At 49.5% G+C, this 11,442-nt stretch overlaps 5 protein-coding genes across 5 annotated transcripts; 2 read left to right on the top strand and 3 right to left on the bottom strand.

The window, feature by feature from the left end:
• Positions 1-83: 83 nt before the first annotated feature.
• On the bottom strand, positions 84-1,084 carry ARB_02598 (uncharacterized protein; the record flags this gene model as incomplete). Its single annotated transcript, XM_003011030.1, has 2 exons — positions 84-325; positions 451-1,084. 2 exons carry the CDS (start codon positions 1,082-1,084, stop codon positions 84-86), a joined length of 876 nt encoding a protein of 291 aa, XP_003011076.1.
• Positions 1,085-1,476: 392 nt separating this feature from the next.
• On the bottom strand, positions 1,477-3,116 carry ARB_02597 (nuclear division Rft1 protein, putative; the record flags this gene model as incomplete). The annotated part of the gene is made up of 2 exons (XM_003011029.1): positions 1,477-2,335; positions 2,392-3,116. 2 exons carry the CDS (start codon positions 3,114-3,116, stop codon positions 1,477-1,479), a joined length of 1,584 nt encoding a protein of 527 aa, XP_003011075.1.
• Positions 3,117-3,989: 873 nt separating this feature from the next.
• On the top strand, positions 3,990-5,473 carry ARB_02596 (uncharacterized protein; the record flags this gene model as incomplete). The annotated part of the gene is made up of 2 exons (XM_003011028.1): positions 3,990-4,520; positions 4,577-5,473. The coding sequence occupies 2 exons, from the start codon at positions 3,990-3,992 to the stop codon at positions 5,471-5,473; spliced, it is 1,428 nt and encodes a 475-aa protein (XP_003011074.1).
• A 1,431-nt stretch (positions 5,474-6,904) lies between these two features.
• ARB_02595 (uncharacterized protein) lies at positions 6,905-9,612 on the top strand (the record flags this gene model as incomplete). Its single annotated transcript, XM_003011027.1, has 4 exons — positions 6,905-7,111; positions 7,285-7,989; positions 8,181-8,957; positions 9,031-9,612. 4 exons carry the CDS (start codon positions 6,905-6,907, stop codon positions 9,610-9,612), a joined length of 2,271 nt encoding a protein of 756 aa, XP_003011073.1.
• Positions 9,613-9,747: 135 nt separating this feature from the next.
• Positions 9,748-10,942, bottom strand: ARB_02594 (uncharacterized protein; the record flags this gene model as incomplete). The annotated part of the gene is made up of 3 exons (XM_003011026.1): positions 9,748-9,941; positions 10,056-10,545; positions 10,685-10,942. 3 exons carry the CDS (start codon positions 10,940-10,942, stop codon positions 9,748-9,750), a joined length of 942 nt encoding a protein of 313 aa, XP_003011072.1.
• Positions 10,943-11,442: the final 500 nt, after the last annotated feature.

Here is an 11,442-nt window from a genome sequence, read left to right as displayed (position 1 = left end):
GTTTATGTTAGGACCTCTGCTCTATTTCACAGGAAGTTTGTAAATCATAACAGGCTATATCTCAAGAGGTGCGTAATTGCATTCTACAATTGCACGTCATTATCGAATAGTTTTACCTCTTCACCTGGTTTGAACGGTGGTAGGCCAATGTACGGGCAACCGTCACAACGGAACGCGTCTCCCAGGGAGCAGTTTCCGCAACTTCCAGTTTTCCCTTGAACTGTAAAATCTACTTCTGCTATTTCTCCAGAGTTCAATTTTAACGCAGATAACTTCTCGTCTGCGTTTGCACGCTGAAGCTTATCTTCTGCTTGGAGTTTCTGCGCTAGCCCACAGGTACAATCCTTACACGCCCTCCTGCGTTTGCCAGCTTTAGGCCTACACTCTGGGGCTATGAATTGTTAGTAAATCCTAAACGGTAAGCTTGCGAATGGTGGTTTCAGGCCTTACGTTGTATGATGGGTCTTTCAAGCTCATCCGCATCAATCAATTCATCCTCATCGATTAGTTCCTCATCATCATCGCCGTCTGGGGTATTAAACACATTATTCGTGTTGTTATCCAACATCACTATGTTGTTTTGGAGTACTGCTGGCTGCTGTTCATTCTTATTTGAATTGGTATCTTTCTTGGGCTTCCGGCTTTTGTTAAACGAAAATGACAATGAAACCGATTGTTCCTCAAATGCAGGTTTCATCAGCTCCCCTTTATCATTAACCGTAAATCCGCATAATATTGCTTCAGTACGAGTTGGTTCATTAATAGCGGCAGGAGATCCATCTTGGTACTTCATTACTCCGCCTGATTGTAGTGCTCGAGAAATCTGTTGTAGTGTGTCTCGTCCCACCAATCGCTCGCCTTCTGCATTTGTTCCATCGATGCCTGTGAGCAGCAAAACTAGGTTGTAGGTAGACTCAGGGAGAGATACAAGGCCAGCGGCGAGGCGGTCTAGCATTTGCAAGTCTCTGGCGTTTTTATCATATTGATTGATAAGCTCGGCTAGCTTGTCAGGGTTTGATGAGAGGGAGGGCGGGGAAAGCAGCAACACCCGGGGTAAACCACTCATGATGGCTGCAGGCGACATTAATCGTCAACGCTTTTGCGAGTCACTTTGTGCGATATCAAGAGTTGTAATAGAAGAGTCGTGGGTGTAGAAATGAACTACCGCTTGAGCAATTTTTTTGTATGACTGATAGATAACTGAAAGTTAGGTGGCAAGGATTACAAATGGAGATAAGAATGGTGGGCTTGTCAGAAATAAGATGTATCACGTGCTGATAAGGAGCTTGCCTCACTACCAGGGTTACTGATAATTAAATCTATCAAACTGGCCAGGTAAGGTCTTATAGCGCCTACCTAGGTGGTTGGCACCTCATGACTTTACTTGGTTTATAAGCTGCCGAATATACCCTCGCTCTAGATATAGACTACTGTGCATTAGTTAAAAGTAAGTAGATCATGAGCTGAGGTTGACACTTACATGGTAGAACCAACACACAATCCTGCGGTTGCTACTTTAGTCAGGTTTTCAAGATCTAGGCCGCCAGGAACGGTTGAATATCTCAGAAATAACCAGCCAATAGACCCTGCAATGCAGACACCTAAGCTGGGAAGAATTTCCCTGGCATGGAGTTTGCTGTCATGTTTCTCAAAAAACCGCTGAATGAAGAAACTGCTCCAGATTATACGGGCAGCCATATTAACCAGATTCGCCCATAAAAGCCCGTATACCCCTGACTGTGTGATTCTTAGAAACACATATGCAGCGACGACAAAGACTGCAGACAATATCCCCATCCATTTGGTCTGTAACCGTAGCTCAGAGTTGGTAGCTGCAGCGGAGACGAATGCTTCGGTAATGCCATTAACTGCCAAAAATGGTATATAATAGCAGTACAATGACAAAACTTGTTGGGTTTCGGGAGAGTCCCAATGGGAGCCAATAATTAGCTTTATCGCGAGAGGAACAGCTGCAGGACCGACGGCAGAAATTGAAACACAAAGTATGCTGTATCCACGTAGGATGTCGATGAATTGTAACTTTACTGCCTTGACTGATTTATCGACAATCTTCCCACTTTCTCTTATGGCTAGAAGTTTGCTGAAAAGGTTGCGACTGTATTCTTCGATGGGCTGGAAGACCATTCGAGCGATTAGGCCACCATAGTTTGAAGCCAACGCGTACTGTCCTTGAATCTCCAGGGTTGCCAGCGACGCAAGGATGACTGAGTCACTCTGTGTGAGGACATGTTTTGCAACCGACTGCATATACAAGTTCATGCTTAATGCCAATAAATGTTGTGGAATAAAAGAGAAAATATGGTTGGGGTGATTACTGGTGTGATGTTAGCCCTGAAGAAATTTTGGACGAAGGACAAAATGCAGACTTACATATAGGCAATACGAACAGGATACAAAGTGAACGCATGTTTCTGTGATATTGGCTTAGCGCAAATAAAATACCCAGCAAGCAAGAAGGTGGCGTATCCGAGTTGGCCAAGGGCAATAGACAGGATTCCTGCATCCTCATAACTTTGGCTGATAAGTAATACAGAAGCACAGCTAAAGAATGCCCTAGCCACTGAAGAAATCATCTCCACTTTTGCTCTTGTACCATAGAGCATTCTCTGCTGAACCACGGCAAAAAGAGGTTCTGATAGCAGTTCCAAAACAGTGGCCAATTGAACTATTAAGAAACTTATTCTTTCAATATGGCCAAGCGTCCTATCGCTCTGGCCCAAGTTTAGATAGAGCACGCCAAATACATATGCCATCGGAAGACCGAGTGCTATCGGAACATACGAAATGTTCACAACGGCCTGGCTTCCTGCGTTTTCTTCCTGGTTTTTGGCATTCTCAGGCCGCTTATCTGTTGAGTCAATGTCAGCAGCCTTTGTAATATCTGGTGGCTGACGCTGTGCGGCTAGTCTGATACTTTCTCTCGAGAAGAACAGCACAGTTATTGAATATAACTCAATCTGCGAAGCAAGGCCGAATGCATAAGGGGTGATATGTCTCAAGAGAACTTGGTTTGCTAGGAATGTGAGGGCACGAGAGACCACTTGAATAGCAATCAAGTAGACTGGACCCAGAGCTAGCCGAGAACCTGAGACCATGCTGAGGCACGAGAGTATTCAAACAGCGTGTGTCTTAAGACGAATCCATAGCTCACCAAATGCGTTGAAGCGCAGCAAATGGAAGATATCAGATGTTGGTACATCAAAGGTCCGCCCAGGAATGTCCAGGCGTGTGAACGAACAAAGGTGCCTGGGCCAAGAAATACTCAGATTAGGTAATCCACAGTTTCACGTGGGTCTAAGTTAAATTTGCCCAGGCGCTGGTGCCTGTAGAAAACGCGTCGCGATAAGTTTTTAAATAATTAGCTAATTAGTTAGTTGACCAAACCCCCACTAACACACCTTCCAACGCGTCTTCGTTTTCAACAGGAAGTCCAACCTCAACTCTCTACCCGACAGCACAAGCGGTTCACTGGAAACTGAAAGACGCCGACGGCACCGTCCTCTGTACGCCTTTGAAGATGGCCAGCCAAATATCTGTGGGCGCCTTGAGGTAATGAATCCCCGAGTCAAGTGGCTAGCCTAGGCTAACCAACATCATTAGTGCTATGTTCGACAGCACGAAACCGCATGTGCCCCAACCAATACTGCAGTGTCTGCGGATCAAGCCAGTTGTTGTGCGGGAACAAGAACGCTACGGTGTGGTCTTCAGTGATGTGAACCACTTTGTCCGAACAATGCTTCCTACCCGTATGTATTACTGGTCTCTTAGTCGCTTGGTATATTCGTCATCTAACTGCTCGGTTTCCGCGTAGAGTTAAACACCTATGTGACGGATGGGATACTTCGACGGGGCTCCTTTGTCCGACTGACCAATTTCCAGGTCAGCGTTGTGAAAGGCAAACAGTGAGTGAGCTTGTTGCGTGCAATTTTAGACTCGTATACTGAATCACTTGTAGTCTTCTCATAATCATGGGCCTCGAAGTCCTCAGTGCTCTAGGTGAAGCGGAAAGAATTGGAGATCCAAAACCGTTAGAACCTAAATCTGGAGATGAGATGGGAGGCCAATCTACCACTCTTTCGAGTAACGAATTCTATAACGCACCACAGCCGCACAATCCTCCACAACACTTTCAAAATGCTCAGCGGTCTCGGCCATCTGGCATGGCCTCCAATGCAAATATATTTTCTATTGAGGCCTTGTCTCCTTTTGCTAACAATAAGTGGACTATCAAAGCTCGTTGTACGCACAAATCTAACATCAAGACATGGAAAAACACTTTTGGAGAAGGAAAGCTTTTCAGTGTCAATCTACTGGATGACAGTGGTGAAATCAGGGCTACTGCCTTCAAAGATCAGTGTGATTTACTCTACCCTATCTTTGAAGAAGGCGCTGTTTACTATATCTCGAGCCCTTGCACTGTGAAGATGGCAAAGAAAGAATTTAGTAACGTGAACAACGACTATGAACTCACTTTCGATAGGGACACAGTTGTTGAAAAGGTAAGCAAGCGCGTATCCCATGCTTAAACTAAGAATTCTCTAATTTTTATAATTAGGCCGAAGATCAAAATGATGTTCCACAGATTCGCTTCAACTTTACTAGCCTAGGAAATTTGCAGTCAATTGACAAGGGAACAACAATTGACGTACTAGGAATATTGAAAGACGTTGATGCCACTTCTCAAGTGACTTCTAAAACTACGGGAAAGCCATATGACAAGCGGGAGCTTACGCTTGTCGATAATTCTGGATTTTCCGTCCGTCTTACAGTATGGGGAAATACTGCCACTAACTTTGACACACCCCCTGAGTCCGTTGTTGCATTTAAAGGGGTTAAAGTATCTGATTTCGGAGGCCGCACATTGAGTCTACTGAGCTCCGGCACAGTAACAGTTGACCCTGACATTGAAGAAGCACACAGATTGAAGGGCTGGTATGATGCCCAAGGAAAGTCAAACTCTTTTACCGCCTATTCCTCCGGAGCTACTGGAGGCGGCGGTGGCTCGTGGCCCACATTCAAAACCATCTCTGAGATTCGAGACGAAGAACTTCCAAGTGCAGATAGCTTTGAAACCTTCTCACTAAAGGCCACTGTGATCCACGTAAAGGACAACTTGTGCTACCCTGCCTGCCCAAACGAGGCATGCAAGAATAAGAAGGTGACTAGAGGCGACTTGGACCAGTGGCACTGTGAGCGATGCGAAAGATCGTACGCCAATCCCAAGTATCGCTACATACTTTCACTCAACGCATGTGACCATACTGGCCAAATCTGGTTGAGCTGCTTCGATGAAGCCGGCCAGATGATATTTGGCATGACTGCTGATGAGCTGATGAAAATCAAGGAGGAAGATGATACTGCTGCAAATGAGATAACCAAAGGCGCAACCTACTGCACATGGAACTTTAAGTGCCGGGCAAAGCTGGATACCTATCAAGAGCAACAACGGTAAGACCCCCTCTGTATCCCATTGTCGCTACCATTCACGCTGACGCCAATATGCTCTTTCTCCTTGCAGAACACGGTATAATGTTTATGCGGCTACACCCATTGACTATGCTACAGAGGCCGATCAGCTATCCAAGTTGATTTCATCGTACAGTATCTAACGGGGGCATAGGCGGGTTGGCTTGAACCTGGGAATAGCCATCGAGTTCGGATGTTAAAGTAGTTTGAATAATAATAAACTAGCTCGTCTCTTGAATTGTAGCAGCCCAACAACTAACTACCTGTATCTTATAGTTCAGCCTCAAGCCGAAGAGAGCTCCAGCCAGTCACGATGCTCTGCTTACTCATATTATCACGTGATTATATTGGTGCCCTGGGCAGGTGAGGTCACGAGGAGCGGGAAGCGAAAACCCGCGGAGAGAGCGCAGCGCGAGCAACAAACAACAACGACAAGCGACTTGAGGGACTGAAAGAGAGAGACAAGAGAGAGCGCAACACTCGCAAAAACGAGCCCATGATGTCGTTGCTGCAGCTGGTCAAGGCCAAATTTCTGTAAAAATGGAAATTTCTTGAGCTCCTGCGTCCTGACTTTGCCTGCTTTCTACAGCCGTGTTTGAAGGACAGCAGCCCTAAATAGAATATACGGGCTTCCTTCCACACTGTGACTACCTGCAAGACGCCTGGATGATGATATCGTTTCCTGGCCTGGGACAAACCATCATATCCGCTCCTTGCAATTACTTCTCCACCTTAGCAGGCCATCCGGCCACTGTTTCACATCATATTTTGATGAATATAAAAGAAAAGAGAACAGAAGCCGGAAGTGGTAGCTTGACATTACTATTGTCACTCCTTTGGTTCACTCTTTTTTTTTTTTTTTTTTGTTTTTTACAAAAAGGCATATGCCATGACTAGTTGACCTTTTAGGGAACATATATTTTAGCGATGACTCGGATACCATGCCGCTCGACGGCGGCCAGGGGGATTATGCGCCCTCGTCAAGCGTTTCCCAGGGCCGCCGTGCGCAAGCACAAGATTATTTTGGAAAGCATCACGCAAGAGAAGAAGAAACTCCGCATTGCCGTATGTGCTGTCTACTCCTAGTGCTCTGTGCGCCCCGTATAGCCGGTTCTAAGTGAATGGTAGATTTCTTTTGAGACCAAACCGCCTCCAGGATACACGTTTATTCCAGCAGGAAACCCGGAGTTCACTAACGGGTGCAAGGAGTTGTGCCGGAAGGATGGATACAAAGTTTACACCGTGTCGGTTCGTGCTCTTTATTTGGAAGAAATTTCACTCCGTTATATATACCTGGCTGCTGACAGATTGCATTTGTTGATTTTAGACAACCCCCCATCAACGAGTGCACGATCTTTCTCAACATGTCCACAGGATTGGTTATCATTTCCCTAGTGTTGTGGTGGCTTCAATATGCATGGAGCGGGGGTTTTTCCTCTCATCCAGTGGGAGAGTGGTAGCGTATCAGAACCAGCGCCCTGACCAGATCCAAGGTAACAAAAGTGCAAGCTCGGAGCAGTCACAGGAAACCATCAACGCAGAGGCGAGGGACGCAATTAAAGATTTGTTCCCTAACATCCCTACCAAAGACCTGAACCAGATTGTAAAAACAGCTTTTAAAAAGGTACGCCAGCCATCACGCTTGCGTTCGTTGCTAACTGTCATGTTTAGGGAAAACGTAGAGTTGGGACAGCAACCGAGCTTCCGTTAGCACGCCGGGCTCAGCTAGCAGTAGTGGCTCATATTCGCCATATCTACACTAGCTATGACCGGTTGCTAAAAATGACCTCCTTTCAGGAAGCCAGAGCGTCGGTCGAAGAACCCACCCTTGCTAAACTGGTCCTGTGGCGAGGCGATGATGAAAACGGTACAACTGTACTTGAAGATGTTTTCCGTGAAGTCATCGTTATATCTGACGATGAAGACGATGAACGAGATGGTGAAGAGCAGGCGGTGGAATTACCACTGCCACCTCCACAACCTCGCCCTCATCATGATATCCCTAGAGAAAGCATGGAGCTAGTTTCCAGGAATACCACAGAGAGGCAGATTCCACTCAATTATGGAACTCCGAGGGATAGCCATTTTGTTACCCGTTCTTTCGCCCCACAGAATTCCAGGCAAAACCCTTCTACTCCCAGCGTGATCACTATTGATACCCCTAGCCAACATTCTGAACGGAGAACCAATGACCACAGAGGGTTCCGCAGGTATGAGGCATGGGACCGAGCAAGAACTCGGTATAGCCATCTTGTAAACGGAGCTGCTGCTACCCCTGCTGTGCCAGAACAACGCTCTCCACGATACTCACAAGCCGAACCACGGCAGGGATTCCCCGGCAGGGGGGAAGACCACCGAGTTCGGCTATCGCCATCTATGGATTGTTCAGTTATAAGAGCTACTGATAGTAGTACCAGGAGAGATGTTGTTACAGATTATGCCCAACTTGCCAACCCATATACACCAAGAAGGATCACGGCCCTGAAAGAGACAGAGCCTGAGGTAAGGATCTTCAAAATGCTTGCGCCGTATATTTATTTTGTAGTGTGCAGAACTAACGGTAGCGGTAGCGGCACCGCCAACTTCCGGACCATTCCCCTTTCCCGTCAGCCACTGAACGGCCTCAAATAGACTATGATTACAGACAAAGCCCTGGTGCGTCTTCTAACATACAGAGAGCGAACCGTATGCAGGCGAGACTCAGCTATCCTCCATCTGGGCTTGCTCACTCTGGGCTGTCGTCGGCGCCTCCCCAGTCCCAAACGGGGTCCCGTCTTGAGTCCCGAGATTACCCCATTATTCCATCGATTGAGAGCCCGATGGCTCCGATCAGCCGGCCGGAGAGGCCGGATAGCATCCCAAGAAACAGCCCAAGGTTGACAATGATGATGCCCGGCTCTCCAGCATCCCGACACATGAGACCCACTGAGAACGGACCTCCTCCCTCGCAATTAGACAAGCATGCAAGGCAGCAGGAAAGACACTGGGATGGCTCCAGGTATTCTCGTGTCGTTGGCACTCCCCAAAGACCGCTGCCCGCCACTGTACGGAATGAAATACCGTCCTACAACAACCATGTATCCCATCTGGATGAGCCATCCTGGAGTCCCTTATCTGGAGGCCAGCTCCACCAACACCCGCAGTCCCAACCGCTACAAAGCTTAGAGAACATGACACGCTCTCCGTTACTGGATAGGCCGAGGGTTGTGCGAGTAGCTCAGCCTGGTCAGGCCAATCCTGAGCAGCGATATGTCCACCATGTGGGAGAGCATCACAACAGGGAGCGAGGCGTAGTATCATCGTCCTCTCACCAATCAGCTATGGCTGTGACTAACCCAGCAGATGCACCAAGAAGGATAGCTTCACGGTATCCGTACCCTGACAACCCAGCAATAGTGATCCGACAGAGACATAGCCTGAATCCCCGTCTGGTCGCCTATCCTACAGATACCGACAACCGTTTGGCGCAGGTTCGCGTATATGATCGACCTGTGGAAACTCGGACTTCTGTGGTATGTAATTACAAGGGACAGTCAAATGAAGAAGCGAGACGACCTGACTCCCCCCTCCGCCTCCTTATTGATTTACCTTTCTTTCTATCCCACCCTCTGGAGATCTTCCCTACGATACTCTTTTCTCTTTGACCCTCCCTGTCTTGTGTCCCTTGTAATATCCGTGCTGACCAAGTTATATCTTGTCAAGTTAAAGCAGACTCAGATGGAGGACGGCCGGCATCATCATCACCACCACCATCATCATCGCCATCATCATCCTGCAGGGATGACACCTGTGGAAAACCGGGAGCCTGCTCTCACGCACGGCGACAGTAGCACCAACCGCTATGGCTATGCCTATGTCGAGAAACAGCCTTATACATATATAGTGGACGGTGATCGGCCACCCGGCCCAGCGCCAGAGCCAACAGCAGCAGCTGGATCCTCCTATCCTAGTGCGGCCTCCGCTTTCCGGTCTTATCGCTCTCCTCCACCGCCGACGTCGATACGCAGCTCCGAGTCGTCGGCCATGACCTCTACGCTCACTCGCACCTGGACCGCGCCCGAGCTGGGCCCTTCAAACGGCCCCATCCGCAGCCAGCAGCCATACACTCACCAGCCATTCCTCTAAGCAGTACTTAGTCGCGGTAGTCCGCACATGCATGACGGGGGTGGGTGGCTTGTATGTTTTTGCTTGTATTTTAGTGAGCGCACGGCGTTTTCATGCGGGAGCGTGTATATATCTATATCCCCCCCCCTTTTTTTTTTACATAAATACGTCATCATCATCATCATCATTATCATCATCATTATCATCATCACTGCTGCCGGACTCTCCCTGTATGAGACGAGCCGTCGCTGCCGGGTCGACCAAGGTTGGGCCGTGGCGTCTGGCTGCATGAACTGCGAGGGAGTAACCAGTGAACTCAACATGCAAAAGCAAAAGAAAAAGAAGCCGATCTTCTCAAATCTCGCGATACGAGCTGTCAAATCTCCCAGCGACAACGCAGCCCCCAGTCCCAGGAACAGGGCCAGGACAGGGGGCCTTCGCTGGCAAGTAGCAAATGGCAGCACCGCCCGCCAGCCTGGATCGATCGCGGCCGGCATGTGAGACAGACCGGGGGGAGTCGCTGACCTCGACCTGCTCAGCTCGCCACTCAGCGACTAGATACTCCGACGAGACACAGCGAGAAGAGAGCCAGCGAGCAGGATGTTGGCAGCGATACGAGGCACGCCAGCCAGCCCAGCAGCGCAACGAGAGGGCAAAAGAGCCATCGCCAGCGACGGGCGAACGGCTGCATCGCCCAGCTCCAGCGCAGCGCCCAGTCGCCAGCTCGCCGTTGACGTCGTTTGGCTCGCCATCGCCATCGCCATCGCCAACGCCAACGCCAACTCCAACGCCATCGGTTCGCTGTCGCCATCGGTACCTTGTCCTCGTTCCTTGCGTCTCGTCTCGAGCTTTGCTTCGAGCGCAATCCTCAACGTTCGTTCCAACGCCCTCTGCAAAAAAGCTTCGCTTCGCTGCCAGGGGACCGCCGTCTCCGCCCTTGCGCCAGGGCTCATCCTGACAAGCGCGAGACTTCCCATGGATCCTCCCCACCGCGCCACCAGACAGGCGAACCAGGGCCGAGGAAAGACCCTGTTGCGGTGGAGAGGGGAGTGGGAGCCTTTCTCGAGGCGACTATCTCATTGATTCAACCAACGCTTCTCCTGGGCCGGCGGCGGCGGCGTCGGTGTTGTCGTCGTCGCCGGTCGTCTTCATGGGATATGCACGCAACGAGCGACGGGGGGTGGAGCTTCTCTTCCCACTGCGCTGGAGCTGCTCCTCTCTGCTCGCCGGTCGGATTGGGATGTTTGCCCCGAGTCCGCTGGACGGGGATGTTGCTCTTTTCTGTCTCTTGTGGCCGCGATGGAGACGTCAAGCCATGAGCCATGAGCCGTGAGCCAGCGTTGAGAGCCATGAGGCAGAGAAAAGGCGACGAACCAGAGACCGAACAAGGACAGATAACAACATACTTACATAGACAAGGCAAGACAAGAGTGAGAAAACGTCAGATACGATCTGCTTCTGGGATGCTGGGACGCTGGGTCTGGGACGGAGCTCTCTCGACGGCCTCCTCCAATCTCGATCCATCCCTGCTCGCTGCGAGGGAGTTGTGTCCATTCATCGATTCAACTATAGTCATCCCAGGCTTGCTACCGAGCAAGACGTACTTGCATGCCCTGGCTCCATCCGGCCCGCCCCTCTGGCTTTTGTCTTTCTTCTTATCGCTGCCCACCCTCCTGTGCCTCGCTCTCTTCTGCCTCTTGTTCCTCTCTCCTATCTGTCTCCTAGGACTGGCGGGGGGCGAGCTCGGGTCCTGCGCGGTATCGTTTCAGAAGAACCACCATCCTCTTCGATCGTGGAGTTGAGCTTCTTAGCCGAACCAGACATCCAAAAACTCCGACTGAAACTGCGTTG

Source organism: Trichophyton benhamiae, assembly GCF_000151125.1.
Source record: "Trichophyton benhamiae CBS 112371 chromosome Unknown contig01462.26, whole genome shotgun sequence".
Taxonomy (NCBI): domain Eukaryota; kingdom Fungi; phylum Ascomycota; class Eurotiomycetes; order Onygenales; family Arthrodermataceae; genus Trichophyton; species Trichophyton benhamiae.
Note: the sequence above shows the minus strand (reverse complement) of the source record. Positions and strands in the feature narration are given on the sequence as shown.